Source organism: Prinia subflava, chromosome 11 (genome assembly GCF_021018805.1).
Source record: "Prinia subflava isolate CZ2003 ecotype Zambia chromosome 11, Cam_Psub_1.2, whole genome shotgun sequence".
In the NCBI taxonomy this organism is placed as follows: domain Eukaryota; kingdom Metazoa; phylum Chordata; class Aves; order Passeriformes; family Cisticolidae; genus Prinia; species Prinia subflava.
Window position 1 is genome coordinate 9,126,686 of NC_086257.1, and position 26,747 is coordinate 9,153,432.

The 26,747-nt window shown below is 43.5% G+C and overlaps 1 protein-coding gene across 6 annotated transcripts in view; it reads right to left on the reverse strand.

Annotated features, from left to right (window-relative positions):
• Window positions 1-1,935: 1,935 nt before the first annotated feature.
• DOCK10 (dedicator of cytokinesis 10) overlaps window positions 1,936-26,747 on the reverse strand; it is a 147,148-nt gene continuing 122,336 nt past the window's right edge. For 3 of the 6 annotated variants that reach the window (XM_063408202.1, XM_063408201.1, XM_063408197.1), the window contains exons 38-56: window positions 26,626-26,673; window positions 25,867-25,968; window positions 24,885-25,009; window positions 24,392-24,504; window positions 23,535-23,672; window positions 21,828-22,010; window positions 21,164-21,274; window positions 19,555-19,770; window positions 18,822-18,879; window positions 18,396-18,494; window positions 16,684-16,790; window positions 16,149-16,271; window positions 15,098-15,211; window positions 11,301-11,447; window positions 10,734-10,944; window positions 7,743-7,933; window positions 7,000-7,100; window positions 6,510-6,648; window positions 1,937-3,147 (exon numbers count right to left, since the gene is read on the reverse strand). In XM_063408202.1, the coding sequence (XP_063264272.1) occupies window positions 3,028-3,147; window positions 6,510-6,648; window positions 7,000-7,100; window positions 7,743-7,933; window positions 10,734-10,944; window positions 11,301-11,447; window positions 15,098-15,211; window positions 16,149-16,271; window positions 16,684-16,790; window positions 18,396-18,494; window positions 18,822-18,879; window positions 19,555-19,770; window positions 21,164-21,274; window positions 21,828-22,010; window positions 23,535-23,672; window positions 24,392-24,504; window positions 24,885-25,009; window positions 25,867-25,968; window positions 26,626-26,673 (2,446 nt within the window). In that variant the 3' untranslated portion in view covers window positions 1,937-3,027. Of the gene's footprint in view, window positions 3,148-6,509; window positions 6,649-6,999; window positions 7,101-7,742; window positions 7,934-10,733; window positions 10,945-11,300; window positions 11,448-15,097; window positions 15,212-16,148; window positions 16,272-16,683; window positions 16,791-18,395; window positions 18,495-18,821; window positions 18,880-19,554; window positions 19,771-21,163; window positions 21,275-21,827; window positions 22,011-23,534; window positions 23,673-24,391; window positions 24,505-24,884; window positions 25,010-25,866; window positions 25,969-26,625; window positions 26,674-26,747 lie in introns of all 6 variants that reach the window. The other 3 variants (XM_063408200.1, XM_063408199.1, XM_063408203.1) reach the window with 2 other exon arrangements.

Sequence of the window (26,747 nt, forward strand, 5' to 3'; positions counted from 1 at the left end):
TTAACTCCTTTTGGGGTGTTGAGATAGCTTCCACTAAGTAACAAACATGAATAATTTCTTTTGCGCTCTGTAAAGTTTTTAAAGAAGCTCGAGTTGAGTCTTGCTGGCACAGATCTCCTTCCTCAGATGAAAGGGAATCTTTCACCAGCTTCGCCTACAGCACCAGGGGGATGAGCCTCCTCCAGCTGGAGGAAAAGGTATAAGAATAGATTGTGAAATAATTTACTGGAGAAATCCTCAGCTCCAAGAACAGCCAATCATGATCTTATGGCTGCCCTAGACAAAAGGAGTCTCAAAGGAGAGCTTCTGCTAGGAAAAAACAAATGGTGCAGAGCTCATGTAATCCTATGAGTTTCAAAAGCAGCAATTGTGTGAAGAGCCTTTTCCTCCAGCACCACCGACAGGGTGGGTGTGGGATTCCGTGCTACATCTGACTTCTGCAGTCTGGGTTGCTGAATTTTATCACGGGAAAGGGCCAAACCCCGTCCCTGTAATCATCCCACAGCCTCACATGCCTCCTGCATTTCTTTCATTCTCTCCCCTCAAACACTAGGACTATCCATGATTTAATGCTTTGTTTTCTCTCCCTGCTGCAGCCTCGGTTCAAAGCTAATGTTTGTGCTAATTGCTTTCACCGACTAAGTTTAAAGTGTGTGAACACAGCAGGAAGGAAAGAGCCATCTGGAGCAAGGACCCAGCTACACTCCAGCCTGAGCACCTCCAACACCAGCAACAAGGCAGCCCCACAACATGGGCTGGTTCTCAAGCCCCGGAGGAGGCTGCAGAGTTGGCTGCTTAAAATAAACCAAATCCCACAGCCCCTTCCCTATGCATGAAACTTATTTTGTGTGCAAGCTATTGAGAAAACAATCCAGGGATTTCTTTACCTCTGCTTTACAGACCAGAGCTTGGCTTCAGCCCAGCCTGCTGCATTCCCTCGGTGCAAACCATGCTTTTACAATCCAGTTATTCCCAAAGACAGCCACCAACAGATGTAGCTGCTCATTTCTTGTGAACATTAATTAGAAAGTCTGTCTCCAAATCACCTTGATGGCTTCTGAAGTACCCATCCACAAACCATCATAAACAAAATGAGTGCAGTGAGAGCAACAAACCAAGGGACAAGAGGACTCGGGGCTCACTCACCTCTGTATGGCACAGTCCTGCTGCCACCACTGATGACATATACATACACATTATATATGGGCTTTCCTCCCATATATACATATAAACAGCAGGTGTAACTTCACCCACCACTAGATATACAGCACAAAGTAAGTTAAAATTTGGGCCAGACATCCTTCCTTTCAGCAGACTATTGGTTTTGCGGTTTTGCAGAGCGCAGTGTCCGAGGAGCAGAGCTGGGCCTGTGGAGGTGAGGATGAGGAGGGCTCAGCTCCTGCCCCACTGTGTGGTTGATGCTGCTGTGCAGGGCCAGGTGAGAACTTGGGCTCTTTCCAAGCCCCAGGTGAGGGTCACGCTGTTGCTGCAGTGATGCTGGAGCAGGGCTGTGCCAAAGATGTGCCTGTCCCAAGCACTCCCCTCCTTCCCCAGCAGGCAAGGACACTGGTGGGGTTTGCAAACCTTAGCCAAGGATTCTGGAGAACTCCTGATCTGCTGAGTGAGACAGCAGCGGGTGCTGGCAGCACCTGCAAGCAGGCAGAGGCTGGGACACAGCACCTGGCAGACAGAGATGGGGTGAATTCAGAGCCCACCCCTGACTCTGGCCTGCAGGGCTGAGCTGAGACGCACCAGTTGTGAACTTGGGGTGTTAAGAGGAGAGACAGGAGGACAGAATGAAGCAAAACACTGGAAAATTCCTCCTGGGACCCCCAGGGAGAAAGACACAGCACTGGCCTGTGCCCTGAACAAACCTGTGGAGGCCTCAAGGGAATCACCAGAGTTTCTCCAGGGAAAATGAGTGAAACAGAAAAAACCAGCTTAGCAGAATTGTGGGGACTGTGTGCACAGGAAAGAAGAGTTCTAGCACACAGGTACCATGAGCAGGGGCTGCAGCCAGCAGGGATTTTCTATGAATGAATATGAGGGAGTGTGGGAACTCCTGAGGTTAAAGGGAACTCCTAAGAACCGGCACAATCACTCCCCCTTATCCCCACACGATGCAGAAACTGAAACAAACATCTCACTAAAGGCACGTGGTTTCCCAATGCGCCCAGGGCAAAATCTGGGACTATGAACTTCAAAGGCCAATCGGAGTTTTCTTGGCCTCAAGCAGAACACCACCAAGCCTTCTTCCCAGGGTGATTTCAGTCTGGGGCCACGGAGAGAACCCAAAATCAATTCTGCAGATGGTATAAGTGTCTCTATCAGCACCCACAACACCACGGAGAGCTGGGATGCAGGAGGCACCCTGATCCCCACCACCCTGGGGAGTGCTGCCACAGGAATGAACCAATGCACAGCCCTTCAAAGAGAAAATCTGATGGACGCTGTTATACACATACACAAATATTTTAATATCATGGTAACTGAAATGTTATCCATATCCTTAGTACTGTCATAATTAACTAAAAAGATATTTTTTAAAATTTTGTAAAAATGACATATTTTACACATCTTCTATTTACAATTGCAATATGCTTAAATGTTATAAAACATCCACTCTGACCTTTAAAATATATGTATACTAGACATAGTATTAGATATATTATAATTTATAGCAAACTTAGGGTTTGCTGTGTACCTATCTCTTCAATGGGAATTTTGTAATCAGCCTGGCTTAATAAAGGCTGCTCAAAACCAAAAATTGACCAAAAAAAAAAAAAAAAAAGGAATGTGCAAATATTGGGGCAGGCAAAAAAATTCTCAAGCTTGCATTTTTAAAAACAACACTGTGAAGACTTCCAATAAATTAAAATCTTAACCCTCAAATCCTTTTCCTGGTATTGTCCAACAACTTAATTTTCAGTACTATTAACCTAAAAGGAAAAACTACCCCAAACAATAAAGAACAAACCCCACCCCAGACACCAGGTCTTCCTGAGGCCGTGTGTTCGCAGGCTGCAGTCAGGCATCAGGATTTGCTGGAGTGGCTGCTGCTGGCACAGAGGAGCTGGCCCTGTGGATGACTCGAGAGTACGTGCGCTCCATCCCTGGATGCTTTGCTGAGTCCTCCTTGTATGCAATCTTTTCAGGGGAAAAGAAAAAGCAACAGTAAGAGAGAGCTGAATAATTTGGTGTCTGAAGTGTCCACTGTCTAACCAAGGATTTCTCATTTTTTAATTGTTACACAATGATGCCAAGAATCTGACAGAGGAAAAGGACCTTTCCCTGGTATATGGAGGCTGCAGGGACAGGGATGAGATCCTCTGAGTCAGGGGTAAAATGGGGCTGGGCTGGCTTCTGCCAAGCTCCATGGGATTCCCTGAACTGCACCACTCTCACAGAAGCCCCCTGCACTTTGCAAACTCAGGGACACCCACGTTAGCACCTCCTGACCGTGGCACAGACAGGCCCAGCTCTGCCCACGCTGTCGTTTGGGGATGCAGCAGCCCCACAGAGCTGCACCCAGCGGGCAGCAGGGCTGGGACCGAGGGCCAGGGGACTGAGTGCTAGGGCTGGGACCAAGGATCAGGGCTGGGAATGAGGGCCAGGGCTGGGACCAAGGGCCAGGGTACTGAGTGCCAGGGCTGGGACCGAGGGCCAGGGCTGGGACCGAAGGCCAGGGGACTGAGTGCTAGGGCTGGGACCAAGGATCAGGGCTGGGAATGAGGGCCAGGGCTGGGACCGAGGGCCAGGGCAGGGACCGAGGGCCAGGCTGAGCCTGTGGGCACAGCTGCACTCGAGCAGCAGGGGCAAAAGCTCTGCCCTGTCCTATGGGTAGGCTTTAGCAAGAAGGAAGATCCTTTTCCTGAAGCAGCTCTTCTAGCCTTGGTAATAGCTCCTTTTTCCTACTTACTTCTCTAAATGCAGTCTGAAAACCTGTCTTCCTCCATGGGTGCTTTTTTGAAGTGTTCACAGCAGGGACAGGGCAATCCCCACTGACCACAGCACCAGCAGTGGAAGAGAAACCTCTGCCCTTGAGAAAGCTGCAGGTGGAACCCAACCCCACAAACCCCAGGTGTCCCTGGGCAGGGCTGCAGGGCAGGCACAGCTCAGCTGGCACTGGGGCAGACGGGAGCACGGGCAGCTTCAGCACCTGAGCCAGCAGCTCGGGCAGCTCTGGGAGGGAGCTGCTCTCACACCATGGGCTGCAGGAAGGGCACTGGGACTTGGGCACACCCTGGCAGCCACTTTTGCTACTATTGGCACTTGCTTCTGCATTAGGGGGCTCCTGTCGAGCTGCCTCACTGGCTCCCCACAGTTCACCCTAAAGAACAGGCTTCTCAAGACTGCTCATGGACAACACATCACACATACACCATGGATCCTTTTTTTTAAACTCCCTGACAAGGGAGTCATTAGAGATGAGATTAAACAAACATACTGAGCAGAAAAACCAGCAAGTGAGGGAAGTCTATGACATTAAAAGAAAAAAAAATAGATGTAAGAAAAATGAACATACCACTTTTGGCTATAGTATTGAGGGAAATGTTAGACAGGGAAGAAGAGAAGCTGTATAAGCAAGGACCATGACAGAGCTGTCAGAAAAGAAAAACAAAAAAGAGAAAAACAAAAAAGAGAAAAAGATATGGTGATGAAAAAGTCACTGTCAGTAGGTGAGAAACAAAACTCCGTTGAATACAACAATGGGAAAAATGGCAAATTCTACTGCTGTAAAGCACACAGCACAGATGCAAGAGAGCCTCAAGCTTTCCAACTGTGAGATAAATAATTCAGCCACAGTTTATGGCATGTGATTTCTCTGAGGAAATTATTCTGCTCAGAAGCAGGGAGTTCACAAGTTCACTGCAAGAGGAGTAGAGTTTTCTCAAAACCCCACACTGCCTGGAAAATGGGCCTGTCACTTTTTAGGCTTCCCCAAAGGATTGCAAGTGGGATTGCAATGGTTTTCAGGGCAGACTTTAAAATTCAGATGATTTTGGTAAAAGAGGTGACAATTTTGACTTTTGGTGGATGAACCCTTTACACGTTAGCATTGCTCTGTCAGAGTAATTTTGTATTATTTAGAATGAAGGAAACTCAGAGCTCACAGATATAAATACAGGTATGAGCAGTCAACAGAACTCTCTGAATGTTTTATGAATGCTGAAGCTCATGGGCTGCTCATGCCTCGTTTGAGCTAACCATCCACTTTCCATTCTTGTGGCTCACACAAGACATATGGTGCTGCCTAACTGACTAGATGGCCAAAATAACTTCCATGTGAGATGCATGAATATTGATTAACAAATAATACCGGTAACACATACTTAACAAAACTGATAAATAGTAGCTATGATAAAATCACTGGAATGCTTGAGGTTCACAAATCTTTATACAGATCCTGAACAGGAGAGGAACACAACTCCCAGAACTGCAGCCACCCCTGAGCTCAAGCCCCACCTGGCAGGCACCAGGCCTCCAAGCAATTAGGACTTTACATCCAAGGAAAAACTCAGTCAATTCCACAGTAAGCACAACAATGGGCAAAAAATCCAGGTCAATCCTTATTCTCCTCATATGTGAAGATGAATAATACAGCATGGGTAATGGAGAGCCAGTTAGGCACTTCTGTGAGATGCCACCACTGACACCAGTGGTTGAACCAAGTAACTCTACACCAACAGTGCTTTTGGATGCTACAGGCACCTGGAAATGCAGCACAACTGCTAGAGAGGAACCATTTATCAGATGCAATCTAAGGTAGCCTGCCCATGAGCATGCAGATATATAATTAAACATGGTTTAATTAGCACTTCAGTATGCAAATCGCTCAATACTTAATTGAAACAGAAAACATATATATATTAAAAACCTGCCTGGACACAGCAGTAGAACAGCTGCAAGTGTGCACTGGAGTGCAATTCAGAATTTTGGGATGCAGTATAATGTACCATGCATGCTCATCCTTCTGAAGCTGCTAAAATACATGGCATCTATTCTGACAGTGTACTCAAGTGTAAAAAAAAATTGGAAAATAACTTTCTCTGAAAGCTGAATATAAATAGAAACAATAAAGATACCTCCTGTGGTTATAAGCTCCATCGTGATAGCAATTTACTGTTTTAATTAAATACATCACAGCTATAGGACAAAGCAAGCAAAGCATAAAGCACTAGTTTAGACTGACTATCTTTCTGTGCCTCTAAACCCCAGTCAGCCGTCAGCCTTCAGCCTCACAAACATTCAGCTTTTCAATATGTAGCAAGGCAGGCAGAAAACAGATCTTTGTTGATCAAATTTGCTATATAGAATATGCTTCTATTAAAAAAAAAGAGGAGAAGAAGCAAAACCCAAAACCACAAAAACATGGAACTATTTTCTCAGTCACTATTACACTGCAAAGTTTTACTTCTAGTATTTTGCTCTACAGCTTCATTTGTTGCTAGAGGACACAATTAGCCACCCTCATTGAGCCCAACTAGCACCAAAATAGATGTTCTGACCTGTTCATTCATAACTACAGAGAGCTCACTGAGCATATCCTTGTAATGAGACTTCATCTCTCCCTGATACTCAATTTGGTCCTCCTTGATAAGGCGTTCGTTGACATCGAGGGCATGTCCACAGGCTTCAGCAAATTGTCTGCAGGCATGGAAACACAAAAGAACAGTGACACAAGTTCTGCAGTAATGAAAAAACCTATCTGTGTACATATACACCCACAATGCTGTACATCTTCTCCCCCTTGCAAATTGCACCTTGTTAGAAATGAATTTTAGAACTCATTCTCAGATCAAAATACCTAGAAGGTATTCTACTAGGGCAGCCCAGAACTCCAGTAAATGTTTCTTAGGAGTGACTTAAAACACAGGGTAAATGCAGATGTAAATTAGGCTGGTGCAAATCAGCCTGATTTTGTGTCTCCCCTGCCTGTGCTATGCAGAGTGTCCTACGTGCTATGTGGGGGGTGAAAAGCCTAACATTAATGTTTACCTGAAGATTTCCTTCAGAAGCTTCACTTGATTATCAGGGTATCTCTTAGCATTTGTCTCTTCAAGAAAAGCTCGAGCATAGGCCATTGGTCCAGCGTTCACCTGGGTGAAAAATACACAGCTTAGGTACAGAGAACAAGCCATGCATTGTGGTTTCTTTTGTGTTCCAAGGCTTGGAGACTGGCCTCAGGTGACCTAGGCTGCGAGAAGAACTCCCCTCACTCCTTCTGTCACCAGGATAGAAGCTGAGGAGTTTTACTGAGGAGCTGCTCAACCTCGTACAAGCTGCAGATCTGTGCTGGCCTTTCCAAGTCCCCAGCTGACCACCCAGACAGTGACATGTTTTTTGAAGACATTTCCATGAGAACACCAGGAATACACATGCCTGTCACAATCCCAGTTTTCCTAAATAGGAAATGACAAAGCCAATCCTAGCAAAACTCCCTTTAAAGAATCCACCTGCTTGCGATGGGCCATATTCTCAAGTGATACATGACAGTCTTGTTGGAAAATTCTTAATTGTTATTTAGAGTAGACTTGAACAAAATAATTAGCATATAAAATCAGTAGTCATCAATGCCAGTGGAAAACCTTCCATTCCTTAGTGTGTTAAGAGTGGGATCTAACAGCAGTATAAGACAAGATATGCCAAAGACAAAAAATATCTGGAATGATGAAAAACAGAATAAAAATTTGGGTAGATGCATTGAAAAAAAGAGAAAAAAGGCAGCAAACTGTCATTACCTTGACACTGACACTTCCTTGGAGCTTGAGCTGCAGTCGGATCATGTCCACCTCTTCCATTGTGCAAAGCTGATTGAGCTCTGAGACCTTTTTGGACATCTCATCAATGGCCACCTCGATGGGGTTCAGCTCCGTGCTGGTCTGGCTTATCACCTGAATCCTCTTCTTCACGTAGGGAAACAAGTGACTGGCTGCTCGAGAGAGAGAAATGGATCAGAGAGATCACCCAACAAGAGAGTGCTTAGGAAAGCAAAACAATTGAGTCAAAGTATTAACTTTTGACTTCATCAATCTCTTTATTAATCCAGAAAAACTAAGTTTTAATCACTGAATTAGTAGAAGTGACACAGCAGGTCCAAACTGAATTCTTATGTACCTGGCACAGGAAGAGCATTTCCTTTTGAACTCATCAGTGTTTGCTACCAAGCTCTGCCCCATGCAGGTGGCAAAAAGCTCTCAGTGCTCAGATTTTAGAATCCACAAATTTCTTCTTCTGAGTTAAGCCACCAAATTATAAGTCCACACTGAAGTTCAGATAGCTCAAACCACCACATCAAACATTCCATGTTACAGGCAGAAGCCTCTAGCTTAGCTGAATTGGGACTCCCTCACTGTGCTGGTGTTGGCTGGGACAGAGTCAGTTTTCCTCACAGTGGCTGGTGCAGGGCTGTGCTCTGGATTTGTGCTGGAACAGTGCTGATAGCACAGGGATGTTTTGGTGATTCCTGGGCAGGGCTTACACAGCATCAAGGCCTTTTCTCCTCCTCACCCCACACACAGAGAGGAGGCTGGGGGTGCACAAGGATCTGGGAGGGGACACAGCCAGGACAGCCGACCCCAGCTGACCCCAGGGGTTTTCCAGACCATATGGTGTCATGCTCAGCATGTAGAGCTGGGGGAAGGAGGAGGAAGGGGGAGGGACACTCAGAGTGTAGTGTTTGTCTTCCCAAGACACTGTTACGTGTGATGGAGCTCTGCTTTCTTGGAGCTACCTTTATCTGCCTTCCCAGGGGAGCAGTGAATGAACCCCTGGTTTTGGTCTGCCTGTGTGTGCAGCTTTTGCTTTGCTTATTAAACTGTGTTTATCTCAATCCCCGAGTTTTTTCACATTTACACTGCTGATTTTTCCCATCCCACCAGAGGACACTCAGGGAGTGAGGGGCTCATGGGCTTAGCTACCAGCTGAGGTCAAAGCAGGACACTCACCTGCAGATAAACCCACTATTAAAATATCATTCTTATAGCAGTGAAGGGGTACTTTTAACATTCAACCTTAATACTGCTATGAGAGCTGACAGAGGAATTATTCACCTTTAAAACTCTTTACTTCCAGTCAAGGCCTTTCATGGATCTCAGGGAGTTTGGCAAAGGTACTGTTCTGGTGCATTAATCTGATCTGAGCTAACACTTTTCTGATTGCCCTACATGCTTCAGAAGGTCTCTCAAACTCCATGCATGACTTTCTCCACTAAGCATCTGCCTGCAGTTGGCTCAGACCTAAATAAGCTCCAGTTTACAGCATGTCTGTCTCACTGGAGAGCAGGAAACCCAGGACTCCCAGAGCTGGAAGCACAAGGCAGGCATGGCAGAGAGCCAGTGAACCAAGGACTGCAGCCAGACTGCACCTGCCCTTTGCCCAGCAGGCTCTGGAGCAGAAATGCAGTGCAGGAGCCACTCCATTGGCTTCACCACTCCTCCAGACACAGCAGAAGCTTTGCTTTCTTCTCAAACTAAAAGTGCTTAAGCTTACACAGGAAACAAGTGAAAACACATGACTTTATCAAACAGGAGTGGAAGAAAATTAAAAAATAGAGAAGAAGAGAATGTTTTCTTTAGCGAAAAGCATTGAGGTGAGGTAGGTGCCAAAGGGAAAAGCAGGGGGGGAAGAGGAGGTAACCAAATTGCCACCTAATGCCAAAGATGGAGCAGGGCTGAGAGCTGTGGTAGCTGATGACAGCATGTAATAATCCAGGGAAAATATTCTGCCAGAAGAACAACCCTCTCTGTTTTTGCCAGACAGACCATAACAGCTGCACTTTCAAGTCAGTGAAACTACCTGCTTCAATACAGATCTCAAAACACCTACTGCTGCCCCAGCACTTAAATAAATCACACACAAGCTATTCCTGTCTTCTTCTTAGAAGCAAAGCTGTGTCATGTAACAAGACAACCTCAGACATGACTTCCTCTTTCCTGACTTGTCAGAACAAAACTTTTAGGTGGCTATGCTTGCACTGTAAGCAGTTTTTTCACTTTGTCCTTTGGGGGAAGCAGAGGTACTGAAGTTGGTAAGGAACTGGGTTTTCTGTCACTTGGGAGCCTTTGCTGTGAACATCAGCCTCTCTGCCCACGGCTGCCCATGAGAACAACAACTCCATCTCAGACAGCTTCTCACACATCAAAATCCAGACACGTCAGGTTTCAGCAGTAGTCTCACAAAGGAGGCTTTTTAAAGAGAGATTTCAATCATGATAAGGAGCTAAAAACTTCAGTTTAATGTGACTCATTAAGAGAAGACATATCTAGTGCTCCTGACATTCCTGCCTTAAAACACTGATTGAAATCTTACCTCTAGCTTAAAAAAATTCTGTATAATGTAGCTTACTCCCATTTTGAATGAAAATTTCTGTCTGCAAGTTTTACTCCTAGCAGAACAGACTTGGCTACTACCAAGATCCTACTTGGCTTTTTCTTTGAATTGTTTACTGTTAAAAGAAAATGGTTCCGAGTGCTAAGCTGCCTCCGAGCAGAACCACTCCCAAGTTACATCATTGTTCCAGGAACAGTTAACATGTTGATTATAAGGAAAAAATAAAGCAGCTGAATGAAAATAACTATCCCTAGGATGGCCAGTAGGTCTGTAAGGAAGCACATGGCCAACACACAGTGAAAAGATGAGTTATCAGCTGACTGCTGGACACCTGGCACCTGCCCTGCCCTTCTGGGCTGGCTGGGAGGGCAGGGTGTGAGCAGGGAGCGGGGCACACGCACTGGTGAGGATGGTGCGCCTCTTGCACTGCTCCTCCACCCCGCCGTGCTTCTTCCCCGACAGCGTGAAGGGCGTCTCGAACACGAAGCGGTTGATGTTGTGGTGCATCTCAAAGTCAGTCCTTCGCTCCTCCGCCTCCTTCTCCTCAAAGAAGGGCGTCACGTAGGTCACTTGGATGTAGGCGTATTTGGGGTCCAGGTCTTTGGGGTTCACCTGTGGAACGGGGCAAACACAATAAAATTGGGTTAAGTGTGATGAGCTTCCAAGGCATCCATTACATTTTTTATGTGTTTATTTATTTATAGCCATACTGATGAAAACTGAGACTTCCAAATGTCAGCATTTCATGGATCATGGATGATCACGATGATCATGGATGGATACAGAAGTATTTTACAGAGAGTTCCCTAAGAAGAGTGGGACATTTGACTACAGCCATTGGCAAAAATGGATGAAAGCTAAATGAGACAGAAAACAACCTGCTTCTGCACTGCAGCAAACATCTGCCTGCTCATCTTGCACCATGCATTCAGTTCTCTCCCTTGTGCAGAACCATCTGTCTTTCATACCTTGTTGGAATCCTGGATGATCTTCACGTTATCTATTCCAAACTTGTCTGCATAAAGTTTCATCAGTCTTTGAGAGATCTCAGACAAGCCAGTTAATTTGGGCTCTTTATAGATATACTCTTTACCCTCCTCTTCTTCAAAAAAGCCCTGTTTGGAAAGAAACAAAAGGATACAGTGAACATAACAGGCAGGGCAAAACGTAAATGAGGTGCTTACATCAGGAATCAAGGTTGCCTGTATACCCACCAGAGCATCCAGTAGGCCACTTGCAGCACCTAAGTTAAAAGCTTACCTCTGTCCACTCCTAGCAGAGCCTAGAGGTCAGTGTTTATTTGGGACTGTAATGTCCAAAGTTACCCAGGAAAAGATCCCTACACATTTATTCACTTAAGAGACTGCAACAGCAGATTACCTGGCAACATCTTCTTCAGTCTCACAGTGACCTTCTAACATTGCATGATTTTTAACAACATTATCAATTAAATTCCATAAGCATATGAAGAACTTCATAGGTAATTAGAGAAAAAATCTAGAGCTCCAAAGTTGACATCCTGTAAACATCTGTTGAGCTGGGCAGGCAATTGACTTCCTATTGATTACACTGAGAAATATCTACAGGATCATAATCTGGTTTCTGATCTTGTTTCCACTGAGGCAAAACTGCTTTATGTGGGAAAACCTCATTAGTTTGATGCAATCATACTTGAACATACTACTCTGGACTGTTTCTGTCAAAAGACATCTGCTTTCTGTTATTATTCAGTGTTTTCAACAAATCTCCTCATGTTTTCCAAAGCAATCACATAGCGAGCTAGAATACAGTTTATGCTCTTAAACCCTGATTCTGTCTATGTTTGCATGCTGGAACACAGTGTTTATATGTAAGTGCCAAATCTCTGCTGATGCTGCATGGCACACTGAGATGATATCTCTGTTAATCATTTTACTTTAAAAAAAAATACCTGAAAACAACTAACAGATTTAGTCTTACCTCTAATGCAAGAGACACCATTTAAGTACATATTCCCTACAGTATTTCAGCTGAGAAGTGACAAGCAGAAGCTAACTGTGAGCTATAAATAATCATGTCTGCCATATGCTATACGTCTGGCAAAGACTATTAAAAGTAAGATTAAATACTTTTCAGAAGCCAAATATCCTCCAATTTCAGGATTTTAAAATATTAAGCAGCCAAGGTTACATTATCGATGCATATCCCTGGATTATTTTCATCCTGGCTGGTTTGGTCCTGCAAGAACAACACAGCCTCACAGATGAAAATGATTACAGGGAGCAGCTGATGGTGAAGGAAGGCAGATGACCTCCTGAACAGCAGGTTATTGATTTCCTCTGAGCTCTGATGTTCTGAGAGACCAGTTGTGACGGAGGCCTATCGGTGTGGGAGCTCTGATAAGGCCCTTCCTCATCCTCACTCACCTCCAGACACAGCCTTGGAGCTCACAGTACATCAGAGCCTTCTCTGCCCTTTGTTGAAAGGTGCTGAGGTAAAGCCTTCTGCTCCACCTGCCAGGAACTGGCATCTAATGGTTCTTTCTCTGTCTCCTCCCAGAGTGAGTGACTGTGATCACTGTGAAATGCTGCCCTCCAACTTCTCCAGCTTCTTGTACACACAGGAGAACAAATCCTTAGTTCTACCTTTACCTGGCACTGCTTTGAAAAACAGGTCTTGAATGTCTTTGCTTATCAGCACAATATGAGTCTCCAGCTATTCAACGTACTTAACAGGATTTTTTTTTTTGTCTCTTAATTCAAGAAAGATACTGACTTCTCAAACACTCATCTATGAGTGAATGCATATGCACTGGCTAGTGTGGTCACTTGGGGGTGCAATGAGATGTTGTCACCAAAAGCCCTTAACAGAATGTGTGGTCTAAAACAGCAGCTGCCATGAGATCCAGCTCCCTGAGCTGGCAAATAAATCCTGCTGGTGAAAACAGATGACTGTGTCCTCCCTGAGGATCACATTAATTCAAACCACCCTTGCACAGGGTCCCTGCAGCAACGCAGCAACCAAGCACTGTCTCTGCCTTTGCATGAAGAACAGTTTTCAGGTGCAGCTGCAGATCCTTTCTCCACTAAGAACCCCCAAAATTCTCCCTCCCAGTATTAACATTATTCTTTTGTTCTTTAATCTGCCTTCTTGTTTCAGTTCAGGAACAGCAGCCACATCACACCTCTCCTGCAAAGGGCAAGGAGAAAGCAGTGCTCGTTGCATTTAGAGCCCAGTGACTGGGGGGAACAAACAGAGGAGGACACAGCTATGACAAAGTCATACCCTTCAGAGCACTAAAGCTGTTTAAATGAAGCTGCCCTTGTGGCACTGGCACCTGGAAAGTCACTGCACTGTTACAGAGATGCCAACCCAGAGCAGCAGAAGTGCTGCAGCTAAATGATCCAGTGGGAGAGCCGCTGGCTCTGGGACAGTGCTGGCCAGTGGCTGCAAGTATGAGAGCCCTGTTTTGCCCTGTGCTGCTCCCATTTTGAGGAAGGCCAGGCATAAGGAAAACTGTCCCTCCTCACGTGCAGCTCCCTTCCTCCTTGCATTTGGCAAGTTCAGCTTTGCTAATCTGTCCAGAGAACCAGGACCTGCCATTTCCCTCTGAATTCCCTTTTGCTTCTCCTGCCAGGGCCTGCCAGGACCACGGCCATGGCCACAGCCTGCCCAGAGTGCTGCAGTGCCCACTGCCATGGAGCTCAGAGTGACAGCACAGCCCTCCACCTGGGAGCTGCTGTGCAGGCCAGGAAAGCAGGCTTGCATTCAAACAGCATTAATGCTACCCCAAGACTTTCCACAGAGGAAGAGGGGGTCCAATCCCACTCCCAGTGAAGCTGGGAGGAACTTCCACCGAGATGAGATGAAGCAGCATTGGGCCCCACAGTGCACACACAACATGATGACAGATACAGCTCAGTAATTCAGGTAACTGAACAAACAAAAGTTAGTTTGCAGGATGCAACAATGAATGCAGCAACGTTATTTCATCTGCCACGAACCAAAAGAATCGAGAGCACAGGAAAATTAATGTTAAGTAACAGTAGAGGGAAGGATGAAGGATGTGTGAGGAGAATTAAACAAAACATGCAACAGAACTAGACTTACCACAGCCTTGAATAAGATCAAAAGGAGAAAAGAGCAAATTTCTGCATTAAAATCTAATTAGCAAACAGAATGATTCACATCAATCTGTTGTTTACACACTTTATATTTTAAAGCACAGGAAATTTTATGCTTGCCAAAACCAGGACTAAAAGGAACATGCTGGATTGCTACACTGGTTTGTGTGGAAGAAAGCACAAAATAATGCTTCAAGGGTGCTGAAGCACAGCAGAGGAATAATGCTATTCTACAGTACATTGCACAGAATCAGAGGTGGCCTGGAAGCAGAAGGCAGAGTCAGTGAAAAACACAACAAAGCATCCACTGCATACTGCTCTGCTTTAAGATCTATTAGAGGAGAGCACCACATATCAAAGATGCCTTATCTGGTTCTATTTATGTTGCAGTTTGAAAAAAACCTACCCTGCCTCAGTCTCAGCTTTGCTTTATGAAGTCAAGAACTGAAGCTGACACAGAAGTCTGTTCTCTAACGCACCACTAAATCCACAGCAGGGGTTTACACAGAGTGCTCTGTCCTGACTGAAATCCTGCTGGGAGTCTGACCCAGGAGGCAGCATTCACCCTGTGATTCACTGCCAAGGGCATCCCTGAACTGGGTGAGGAGCAGTTCTGAGATCAATCTCTGGCTGTGGGGACAGAAGAGGCCAGACTCACTCACCTGCCCATAGAAGGCCACGCGGTAGTACCGCCCGAAGAGGCGCTTCTCGGAGTTCACCACCTCTGCAACCTTCAGGTACGAGCGGTGGATGTCGTAGTACAGGTCAGACAGCCTCTGCAAGGGCAAAAGGGCACAGGAGGGGAGGTGAGGCCATGCCAGCACCCTGGGCAGTGCCACCACAGCTCTGCACAACCGTGCCTTGCCTTAACTGGGTTCCCAAGCCTTAGCAAAGAGGGCTGTAGGTGCTAAGGGAATACTTGAACCTTGTTAGCAGTCACTAAAGAGTCATCGCAAGGTTTCTGGCATCTTCTGAGTTTTGTGGCAGTGGAGCCTTTGTGGACAGGGTCACAGACAACCATCCCACCACCAGGCAGCTGCTGCCCTAGTAAGGGGTCAGAGAACCCATGAGTTGTTTGTGCGGGTGAGAACAAGGTGCCAACAACCCCAGTCAGCTCCCGACCACACAAAGATGTGCTTTCCACTAAACAGCACTTTCTCAAGATAGTGAACCAAAATTTCAGCCAAGTTCAAATGTGAGGACCTGCTTCCTTACTTAGTATAGAGCTTATTTTGTGTCTACCAAAATAAGCTACCACTTTGTGTCTCCTTCAATTTAAACCCAGAAAAATCAGTAAATGAGATTATCATCTGGCCATCCCTTATGTATTGAAATTGCCAAGTAAATAAGAAACTAAGAAACCCTGATATTGTGAAGAAATCACACAATATCAGCATTGTCTAAACTTAAATGCAATGCAAATGTGCTTTTGGTTTAAAACCTGTGTTAAAAAATCATATCCACTGGCTAAGACAAGAGGTTTCTCTGAAATCTTTTTTATATTTATTGTTGCATTGATACTGAAAAGAGGCAGGGAAGACACTAAAGTTTTTTATTTTCTCACAGCACAAAACATTAAAAGGAGAAATCACAGTCAGGAAGAAGAAAGAAAACATTCCTTTTAAAGAAAACACAGGGTTTTTTCCCTAAAAATTTTGTTCTTTACTGTTGCCTTAGGATAATTAAAAAGACCCAAACCAAACACCCACTTACTTTAAAGTCCCTCTGCTTTTCAAAAACAGCAATGATAGGCTTGTTAACCTCAGCAATAAGCTCGTATCTCTCAGACTTCCAGAGGTACTCAACACACAACTCCAGCTGTTCCACAAGAATGTTCTGCAATTTCACAAATGCAAATAGTTCAGTGACTTGACAGCTGGTGGCATTTAATTAATAGCAATGCAGCAAAAGCACATACCCACTACTTCATTTTTATTCTGGAACTTCTATATGAAGGTTTATTGCAATTACACAATAAAATTACACAATTTACATGTGAAAATACTTGAATAGTTGACACCTCATGCAGAAGAATGGGTTTGCTTCATGGGCTTCCCCCTGCCCTGGCTTTCAGCTCTGGTACTTTATATTCTCCTTAGCTAACAGCTGTGACATTTCCCTCAAAAGCTGAGTGCCTATTAACACTGCCTGAGTACACTCACTATAATTTGTTGTGACATGCACAGGATTCCACTAGAAATAACACTTTTAATACAAGAACAGGTATGTAAATGTTAATGTTGCTGACCTCATTATAGGGAGTATCTTGCATCCCAGAGTCTTCCTTCATAGCACCTTCTTCTTTAATGTTGGGGGTAATGCTCAGAAAAGCAGGCCACCCCATGGAAAATAAGCCTTGAAGTGAAGTCATAAGAAAGGCTATTAATGACTGAATGACCAGATACTTGAAGAAGTTATTAGGTGCCATTAAAACAGAACTGATGAGTTCATTTCTTTCACAGCCCAAGTAATGAGAAGCACAAACAGAGCTGATTGAATTTATGAGACTATTACACATTTCCTCAATGATATAAATAACTTCTCCAGGCAAAGGGGAACGATTGCATTTTCCTGATGCAGTGTTATTCCTCTCTTTGGTGTTTTGGTTCCTGAGCTGTAAGTGCTGGCAGCCCCTGCAAAGCTTCATGTGCAACACTGCTTTGTGCACAGGAATGACCCTTGCAGGCTGAGGTGACACAATTCACACCTGGGGACCCTACAGGTGTCCCACCTGCCAGGTGTCCCAGGGACACAGCCCCCAGCAGTGCCACAGCCCAGGGTTGGTGGCTCCAGGGCTGTCCCTGTGCTGGGCTCGAGGCCACGCTGCCAGTGGCTTTCCTGTCCTGCCCTGGGTCAGCGGTGCTGCCAGGGCCCAGCCAAGGGACTCCCGTGCAGAAAGCTCTGGCTGGGGGCAGCAGCTGTGCATGGGAAGGCTCATAAGGAACAAAACTGAGCTTAAATTGAGTATTTGCTAAACCGAGGCCTTAGTGCTGTGGTTGCAGCAGAAACAACTTGTACGGGCATCATACTTTATAGATCAGGAAGGGTTTTACTACTGTTCTGGAGTGGAGAAGGTAAAGCTGACACGGGAGGTGACAAACTCCTGGCAAGGCCCATGTTTAATTTAAAAGTAGGGAAATGCTACTATGGCTCAATTTAAAAAGCTAATCCATACACGAGTTGGGGGCTTCCATTCTCTCTCAAGTTTTGATAACTGTTTAGGTACAGGTTTAAAACCACCAAAGTTCTTCACTCCAGCTAATATAATCTTTATTCAGGCAGTCTTTTACCACTACTGAATGATCTCACAACAATTGCTCTTCACAGAAAGCTTCCTTCTAAAAGGATGCATTTTTTCTTGTCCACAGACACTTCCAAATGTATTGAAGGACTATAGTCTTTCCAAAACTGTTTTCACTCCCCCAGATATTTGCCCCTGACCCTGGAAATTACTCGTTGTAGAAATTGCTAACATATCTCATGCTGAGAATTACTAGGAAATACAGATTTCCTAAACTAAATAATCATTGGCATAGAAGCATTAAAAATATAAGCCTGCACTTTATTTTTTAAATAAGTATCGTAGATTAAAAAAAACCCTTTATCTATACTAAGTTACATATGGATAACCAGATATTAATTCCCTCCCCCTGCCCTCCCAGCTTTGGATAGCCAAGGAATTGGACATGGATTTGCATGCTAAACACCAATTGACCCAAGAGGGATTTTCCTGCTGTAAAAGCCCAAACCAGAGACATTCTGAGCAATCCATCAAACCAGCCAACGAGCATCAGGAAAGGAACTCATGACATTTCCAACATTGCCTTCTATGACAGCCTTCAACATGCACTAGAAACAGTTTGGATTTGGCTGGTATTTTTCCAGCTCAGTTGGAAAACAGTAGTTTGATCTCCTAATCAGGTTATTTGACCCACAAACAGGCATGGTTAGAGCACTCACTTCCTCCATTGTGAGTTGTTAGTAACACATTACTATCAGAGACTTGAGCATCTTCCAGGAGCATACGTGAGGTACAAATCTTTTCCATTTTCCAGTAACCTATGATATTGTAAGATGGTATTAGTATTCTGCTACTGGTATGTGTTAATACATGCATATTTAATAACAACAGACTAACAAGTGAAGCATTCTCTATTAGCACTAGCTTGCTAAACATTTAATTAAACCTCTTTACACAAAATACAGTTTTACTGTTCCAGTCCAAGACTAGCATTTATGATATATTTTAAAAAGAAAAGATCTGGGAAGAATTCAAGCTGCTTTAAGAATACTTTACATATAAGAAAAGAAAGTGGAATAGCCAAAAATGATTTTAAACAATAATATTTATAGATACACAGTTGGTTTTGAACATGTTGATCTTACCTTTTCTCTTCAGGTACTCTGCAATGAGAGCAGCAATATGAATATAGCACATAGCAGCCTGTAACGAGAGACACAGATATGTTAAAGTATCCTGAATTCCAGCATACATGTGATAAGGAGCATGTACTTTCAGCACTGCCAAATCATGAGGCAGAAAAGGGAAGACAAAAGTAATCTAAGAAAATAAAGGACTAACTGATGAAATCCTCCTCAAGTGTAAATTTCACGAGGTGTCTTACGAAAATGCATAGATTTTCTCAAGAAAACCATGCAGATGACTTCATAAATAAGGTATCCCTGGGTTATGCAGTGGAATTTTGAATCACCCCTTTTGGCTTTGATGAAAATGACAGCACATTAAAAACAAAGCTCCTCTCCTAGGCCGTAGTGGGGGAGAATAAAATCCTTTATGTGAGTTGCTCACTGCTCATAATCCTCTACACCACAGCTACTGTGCCTGTTGGGGGTAGGCAGCAGAGGTGCCCTGCCCTCAGCTTCCCTGGCAGACAGTTTCAAGCCTTGCTTCAGCATGTATCAAATACTGATGATCAGGCAAGCTGGGATGAGCATATCACATTTCCAGGTGTTTTCAAACCTTCACTCCTCTGATTTCAAATATATGAGACTCTATGTTTCTCTTAACTCACTACTGTTGTTGGTCTTCCAAAGCCCATTTCATCAGAGCAGCTCAGCCTTAAGACAAATGGATTTCCTGTTCATTTATTTCTATTACCTCGGATAAATCTCCATTTCTTGCGTGAATCTTGGCCATGCTTTCGAGCCATGTCCTGCGTAACTCAGGTGTGCTGGCATAGGAATTTGCTAGGCTGTACTGCAGATCCACCAGCATCTCAGGGTCCTTCTCATGCTCCTTCATCTGAGCTGTGGCCATCAAAACTGTCCTGATGCGCTTGGTGAGATCCTTCACCTCTGCTGGGAAATTAACGTTCTTTGGGAAAGATAAGCAATGCATCACTGAAACCATCCAAAGAGCCACATGCTGCCCCCCAGAACAAGGTAAAGGTCTGCTTACAGGGGACCTCCATCCCCTTCCCTGGCTGGGCAGGCTTTGGAGCAGTCACAGTTGCAGAGCATGCACACACTGCACACAAACCCTGGGTGGTTTTTCTGATGTGTCAAAGCACCACAAGATGGCCCAAGTCAGTCGCCTGTTCCACTGCCCATGTCCAACAGCCCTGCTAAGGCAGGGAGCTGGAACAGGCGCTCCTCAATTGCTCACTGGGTCCAGAACTGGATCCTTGCACACTTTCCTCTGAGCAACAGCACCGTGTGCTATAGATAGTCCTGATTAACTACACTCCCAGCATGTCCCACCATGGGAATAAAGCACAAGTCTGGCTCCTGACCTTCTCACACTGTGCTACATTAAAAGAGAGTCCTTATATTACTCCCACCAGCTGTTCTCAACATATTCAGCTCAGCAGTTCAGTTTTTCAGATAAGCAGTGAAATATATTTCTTTTCAGACTTATTTCCATCCTTTGCTTTGTTTAAAAGCAAAACATTCAGAAAAAGTAAATGAAAATAAATACTCCCTCCTCTATGTCACACAGAGATGAGCAAGTCACAGAAGCAGTGTGACTGATTGCAGTGCTGTGAAATCAAAGCTGGACTTCAAAAACAAGTAGAATCGTAATGACATCTTATTAGATAACACATCAAATTGCTCCTGCTAACTGTCTATCAATTTGCTTATGCTAACTTTATTATTAATCTCAATGGAGACTTCCACTGAGATTAATCCCAAAGTCACCTTCAGAGAAGGACACCACCTTCAACGTATAAAACTGAAAATGCACATTGACACAGATTTGGACAAGAACTGTAAACATTAAAAACCAGAACCCTTTTCCAATAATTTTAGTGTAGACAATAATAGCAGTGGTAACTCGTCTAAGAGCTAAGCATACCTTCAGTGAGTTTGCAAGGTCTTACAAAATCCAACTGTTGTGCCTGCTTTTGCTACCCATTTACTGAACAGAGGAAAGGGAGCAATTGTAGACTAAAAATGGTTTAACTGCAATTGTGTTCCACTAGTCCCCATGCATGACCTCTGACATGAGGCAAATGAAGAAAATAAGCAGTAAAAAACAAATAACACAATTTTCAAATAATAATACTTTTTGTTTAAAAATTGTTTTCAGCTGTTAAGTTTCTGAGTCACAAACACCTTCATGAACTTCAGATTCCCTGAGAAAGGCACACTATGAACACATAAATCATTGGCTAATAGAGCCAGCAATTTAATTTACTGAAACACTTGCTCCTGTGAAATTGTTGACCTTTTGCAAGAGGCAGTGATTGACAAAAAATGTTTCTTACTTTCATCTGCTTGTCTCCATTAGCAAAATTATTTATAATTGCGAGTGAATGTTGAAATCGAGATCCGCCAATCCCCGCATCCGCTATCAGCTGGCTCACTGCCTTGATGAGCTGCACAGGGGGAGCAAACACAGGATGCAATTAGCAAAGAAATCAGACTTTCAGAAGAGTTTTTAACCCCTATTTTAGAATAACTTGATGGAGCAGGTTAGTGGAATTTCATAGCTGTCATATGAAGGTGTACATACATGTACAAAGGCAAGGACTGTCAGTAACCTTTCAGAATTTTGTAACTGCTCACATTTTGCAGTGTAAATATGTCATTACTGGACTTTACATGTCTGTTCCTGTACTGTCAGGTTCTGTTTAGTTCCTTCATCAGCTGTGCTCCAACTGCTGTAAATGCCACGTGAGTCAGGAATAGCCATTAATCTGGCAAAGCAGATACTCTCACAGCTGTTGTCTCTCCCTGGAACAGAGCTGAGCAGTCCAAGAACAGCAGAGAATCCAGTCCAACTTCAGACTTGGCAGGAAAATCAAGCTGCCACAGAGAATTGCCTGTCTGAGGACTGCCAAAGGATTGCCTTGCTTCAATGCATAAAAATAATAATAATAAAAACTAATGCACAGCAATTAAATATTGATGATGTCACACTTCACTTACCTGTAGATGGGATCTGACTATTGATTTCTGCTTGTTAAATTCAAAATTCTTCCTCATGAAAAAATAAAGAAGAGCAGATGCTTCTGTCTGAGTTGAACGTGACCTATGGTTACAGCACTTCAGGATTTCATAGCAGAGGGAACCACAGAGATCTGCTTGTCCTTGGAAGAATGCTGATGGGAACTATTGAAAAAAACGTGTGAATATGTTCAGTACTACTCTCAGGTCTTGGTGCAGACATTCTGAGTTTACAATTTTTTCTTAACCTTTCAATAACTCTCCCACAGTTATTCATACCAGGGTTTAAACGAAACATAATCCCACACGCAATTTAAGATTAATTAAGAACTATACTCAGATTTTCAAACACTGTATGCCATCAGACTGGCCTCTAGGAAGCCCAGACAGCAGCTGGCACCCAGCAAGCCCAGCAGCAAGGAGTCTGCAAGGAATGCACGATGGCTAACCAGGAAAAGCAGGGGCAGTTCTGCATGGTTAGAAAAGCTGCTCAGCAGAAGGAAAGTATTTGGGTAGCAAGGTGAGTGAACTTCCAGAGGTCAAGGGTTTGAAGAGCAGGAGGCAGAAGAGAAGGGCTCTCCAAACCATACCCACTGTTACCAGCAGGGTGAATCTAACACAAGACTGAGGGAGGAGAGGTGGAAATGTACACATGAGCCATAGATCTTAATTACTGCCTGAGGGGTTCTGCTGCAGGAACCACAACAGATCCCTGCTTCCTCAGAACCATGAAGGGAGAATGCAATCCCAAAAGCTACTGGATAAATGAGAAGGGCAATTCTGGATATTTATTGATTGTCCCCATTGCATAGCATTCTTCCACTCCCAGCTGTCTGGTATGTCATTTAAAGCCATCTGTGGATGGTTTACTTCATATTTCCCCCATGTCCTCAAGCTGCACTACTGGGACAAGCATGATTTCCTCCTCCTTTCCCCTGAGACAACAACCAGAGGGAGGCCACATGCTGCAAACTCAGCTATACTCTTGTGTTTCATAGAAACATTCAGGAACCAGGGCCAGCCTTGCTTATTCTCACTTCCCTGGAGTAATTGTTATGTGAGTCCAACATAGTGGTTGATTTTCAGAGGATCTCATCCAAGTCTGTGACTTGGAAATTGAGCAGCTTTTGCAGCTGGCACCAAGTGCCTAATTGCCCATGACAATTTACACAAGTGCAATGCAAGCAAAGAAACAGTTTGACACATAACCATATTATTTCCTATGTTTAAAACCAGTATTTGTAAAACTGTAGTAGTGTGGATGAACTTTTGGTGAAGTGTGTGGAATGTTCTCCTGCTGGTTCCTCTGGGGACAGCAGTAATCATTCACTGCTGGATTCTGCAAGCCAGGTATCTGCCATGAAGACCATGGACCTCTAGGGTTTCAAGCTTCCTTTCATAGGTGCTAAAAGCAGGAAAGTCAATGGATACACCACAGAGCTGGACATCACTTATCTACTTACATTAAAACCTTCTCCTTCTTAGTAAATTTTTCAGTTTCAAAACAGAACTGTTTTTTCAGACATTGTGAACGTCTTACTTTCAGTCAGCAATAAATTAGACCATCTTTATCAGGAATAAGTATTAATAAAGTAACTTCAGAACTCTTGCCAAGTGTCCAATTGTGCCCAAGCTGTACTTGCTGTAACATATTTCCAGGCATGACTAACAGAATGAACCCAGAGTTACCTTGCCTACAAACAGCCGTAGAGCTGCAAAGACGTGTTTGAGAGCTGCTGCTGACTGGTTGATTTGCAAAAAGAGCATGTGCGTGTCAAAGACTTTCTTCATCAACACATTCTGGCAATCAGACTGTTGGAGCTGCCTCTGGAAAGTTCACAGACAAGACAGGACATTGTGGTTATTGAAGTGAATAAACAGGAGAAGGATCTGCAGGACATTACCTCGGAGTGCTCCTAGAGAGATGCTTTTTTCAATGTAACATTTCTGCAGGTGATGCTTTCCCAACTTGCTGCAGATTCTTGCAGTTTTTCAAGAAAAGCACTTTGCTATGCCTGTAGTACTCATGGATTGTATACACTACATTTAAGGGTTAGGGTGACAGAGAAGGAGCACTAAAGTGCAAAAGGAGCTGCTTGCTGTGCTTGCTTTGAGACCTTCAGCAAGGCACCTGGGCTTGCTGAAGCAACCTGAGCAGTTTTCAGAGAGGCAGAGGATCCACCTGCTGACTTGCAGAGACAGAAATAATAAGCAGTTTGGAAATCTGTGGTGACAATCTCTGAAATCTAGTGGGTTAAGCATGATTTAGAAAAACTGATGTAATACTAGATGCAAGACACTTCCAAGCAGAGCAGGGTTGTACACAGCCCTGGATATGCAAGATGTTCTTCTTCCACCTCCTTCTATTCAGTTTGGGTACTATGAACCAATTCCCTTCTACAAGACCTTCACTGAGGACTTGCACATCTTATTTCCTATCCTGCAGTCTTGGACAATTCAAGTTTTCTGTGTGCCTGCTGCCCCAGGCCTTCCTGTCACCCCAGATCCCACCAGTTCAAGCAGAAAAGAAAACCAGCAAAACATACCTGGTGATTCAGAGTGTAAAGACACAACAGGTCAAGGATTGTGAGAGAAACTTCTGTAGCAATGTTTGCCTCTGTGTCTACATACTGTACAATGTCTGTTTCATTGGAGGTGCCTGCAGAATAAAAAAAGAAAGATGAAAAACAATCCCCAGAGTGTCATTAAAGATGATTTAATTCTGCAATCTGGTCCTTAAGTCTCATCACAGCAGAGATGGGGTCCTAACTGCACTTCTAATCAAAGTAGTATTTTGAAGAAAACTGCTCACAGGAGATGAAAAGGGAAGAATTTGAGTCAACTCTCCCCAACTGCACCAGTGATGTGAGTACATCCCTTCACTGTTTCATCCTCAAAGAAGGAAAGAAACTTAATTGGGAAATGGGATAGATGACCCAAATCTCATAATTTTAAGAGCCTCCTGTCGAGAAAGGTTCTGTACAGAGCCTGATCTAAATCCCAGAATTCCAGAGGGAAGTAAATAATTTCTGTACTTGCCTGCAGTGCTACTGTCTATCATCTGCAAGAGTTTGGGGTTAGAAAGTGCATTTTTGCCCCGGATTATTGGTAATGTTTGAGATCTGTGGTGCTTGTGGCCATCGTGACTTGAAGTAGAATGCATCCTGCAATTGAAAAGTACCATTAAGAATACAAAAACAGAATAAATTACTGTGCCTGCTCAGAATGTTCCATGTCAGTTACTAAAGTACTTCTCAATGGCTGAATTAAACAAAATGATGCAAAATTCTTCAGAGAAACAAAGATGAAGGAAGTCAGTGAAGTGGACAAAACAATCATGTACTGTGATTTCTTGAAATCACAGGGGACAAAACTTCCATTACGCACTGAAAAAAAAGCATCAGCTTAAATAACTGGCTGATGTTTAGAAAACTGTCTTTGGGTGAAGATAAACTGAGGTAAGTTCTGTTAGTTCAGAATATAAGAAAAATATATCCTAGTTAAGAAGGAAATAATGCAGTTTCTATGAAAGAAATGATGACAAACTGACAATGACAATAAAAATATATGTGTGCATATTCATGTATTCTTTTAATCCTCTTTGATGTTGACATATATATCATTAATTTATAATGAGAAGCTTAGAACTAAAATACTGATGATTATTACAATTTTTGAAAGGATTTTATATTTGTAACTAGTGTAGAATTCAAGAAGACTTAACATCTCAAAATTCAGGTAACTTTTTGAAATACATTTCCTGTTTATTTCTTTTAAATATGTAATTTCATAAATTTACATGATTAAAATTATTCTAGGACAGAATTGCTCCCTGAACATAACACTCTAACCAACAGCTTGTAAGTCAAGATGAAGAGGCTCAACCTCTTAAAGCTCTGGGGCCTCAGAAATTTGTTACATATTTTGTCAACCTCTTTTTGGTGCTGTGACAGAGCAGGAGGGAGCAGGGTGAGGACCCAGGCTGAGGGTTTATAGAGTTAGGAGTTCACTGTGCCATTACCATTGTGAGAGCAGCCCGGACGTCTGGCCAGAGGAGTTCGAACCTTTAAGTGTTCCATTATTCTGGGTGGCCTGGACAAACTTAAAAGCAGCTGCAATTTTCCTGTTAGAGAAAGAGAAAATAAGTGTTGATTTGTTGTGAAATGTGACACTGATTTTGCCACGTCCCTGAAGAGTAAATGCAGGCCTGACAAAATCTGCCAGGGAGCAAGAACTGGTTTAACTGGTGAACTTTAATTTTGACACTGCATGACATATAGACCAGTTCACAGCAGTAATATAAAATTAAAAATGAAACATCAGCTGAGACAAAGTGTGCATTCCCCATTTCACAGCTGAACATGACCTCACATTTTTTCAGGGAGACAGAAGATATTTTTTTTATTGCTGTGAAACAATTACCCTTGCTCATTAAAACTATTCTTTCCACAACATGGATGGAAATAGAGTGTTCAAAGTTCCCTTGTTTGGCATATGTACAGAAATGTGGTCAAGAATGGCCCCAGTATTTTGGATTATAAATGTAATAATGGTTATCACATCATGCTATTCATCCTTTATAGCAGATATGTACTCAGATATGCAGAACATCACAATAACATCATTTGCATACAAGAAAATTGAATCAGAAATTGGCTTCAGTTCCACACAAAGATCCTTTCAAGAGAAAATGGATGGATACACTGTTAATCTCATTTAATTTTAATAAATGCTGTAATATTTAAATACTGCAACACAGAGTCCATAACTACAGAATTACCTGACAATATTGCGTTTTCCTAGATATCTGAAATTTTGCAGACAAACCCTGGAAGATAAAACAACACAATTTATATTTATTAATGGCTTTGTACTTATGAAAAAAATGCTGAATCTTAGTGC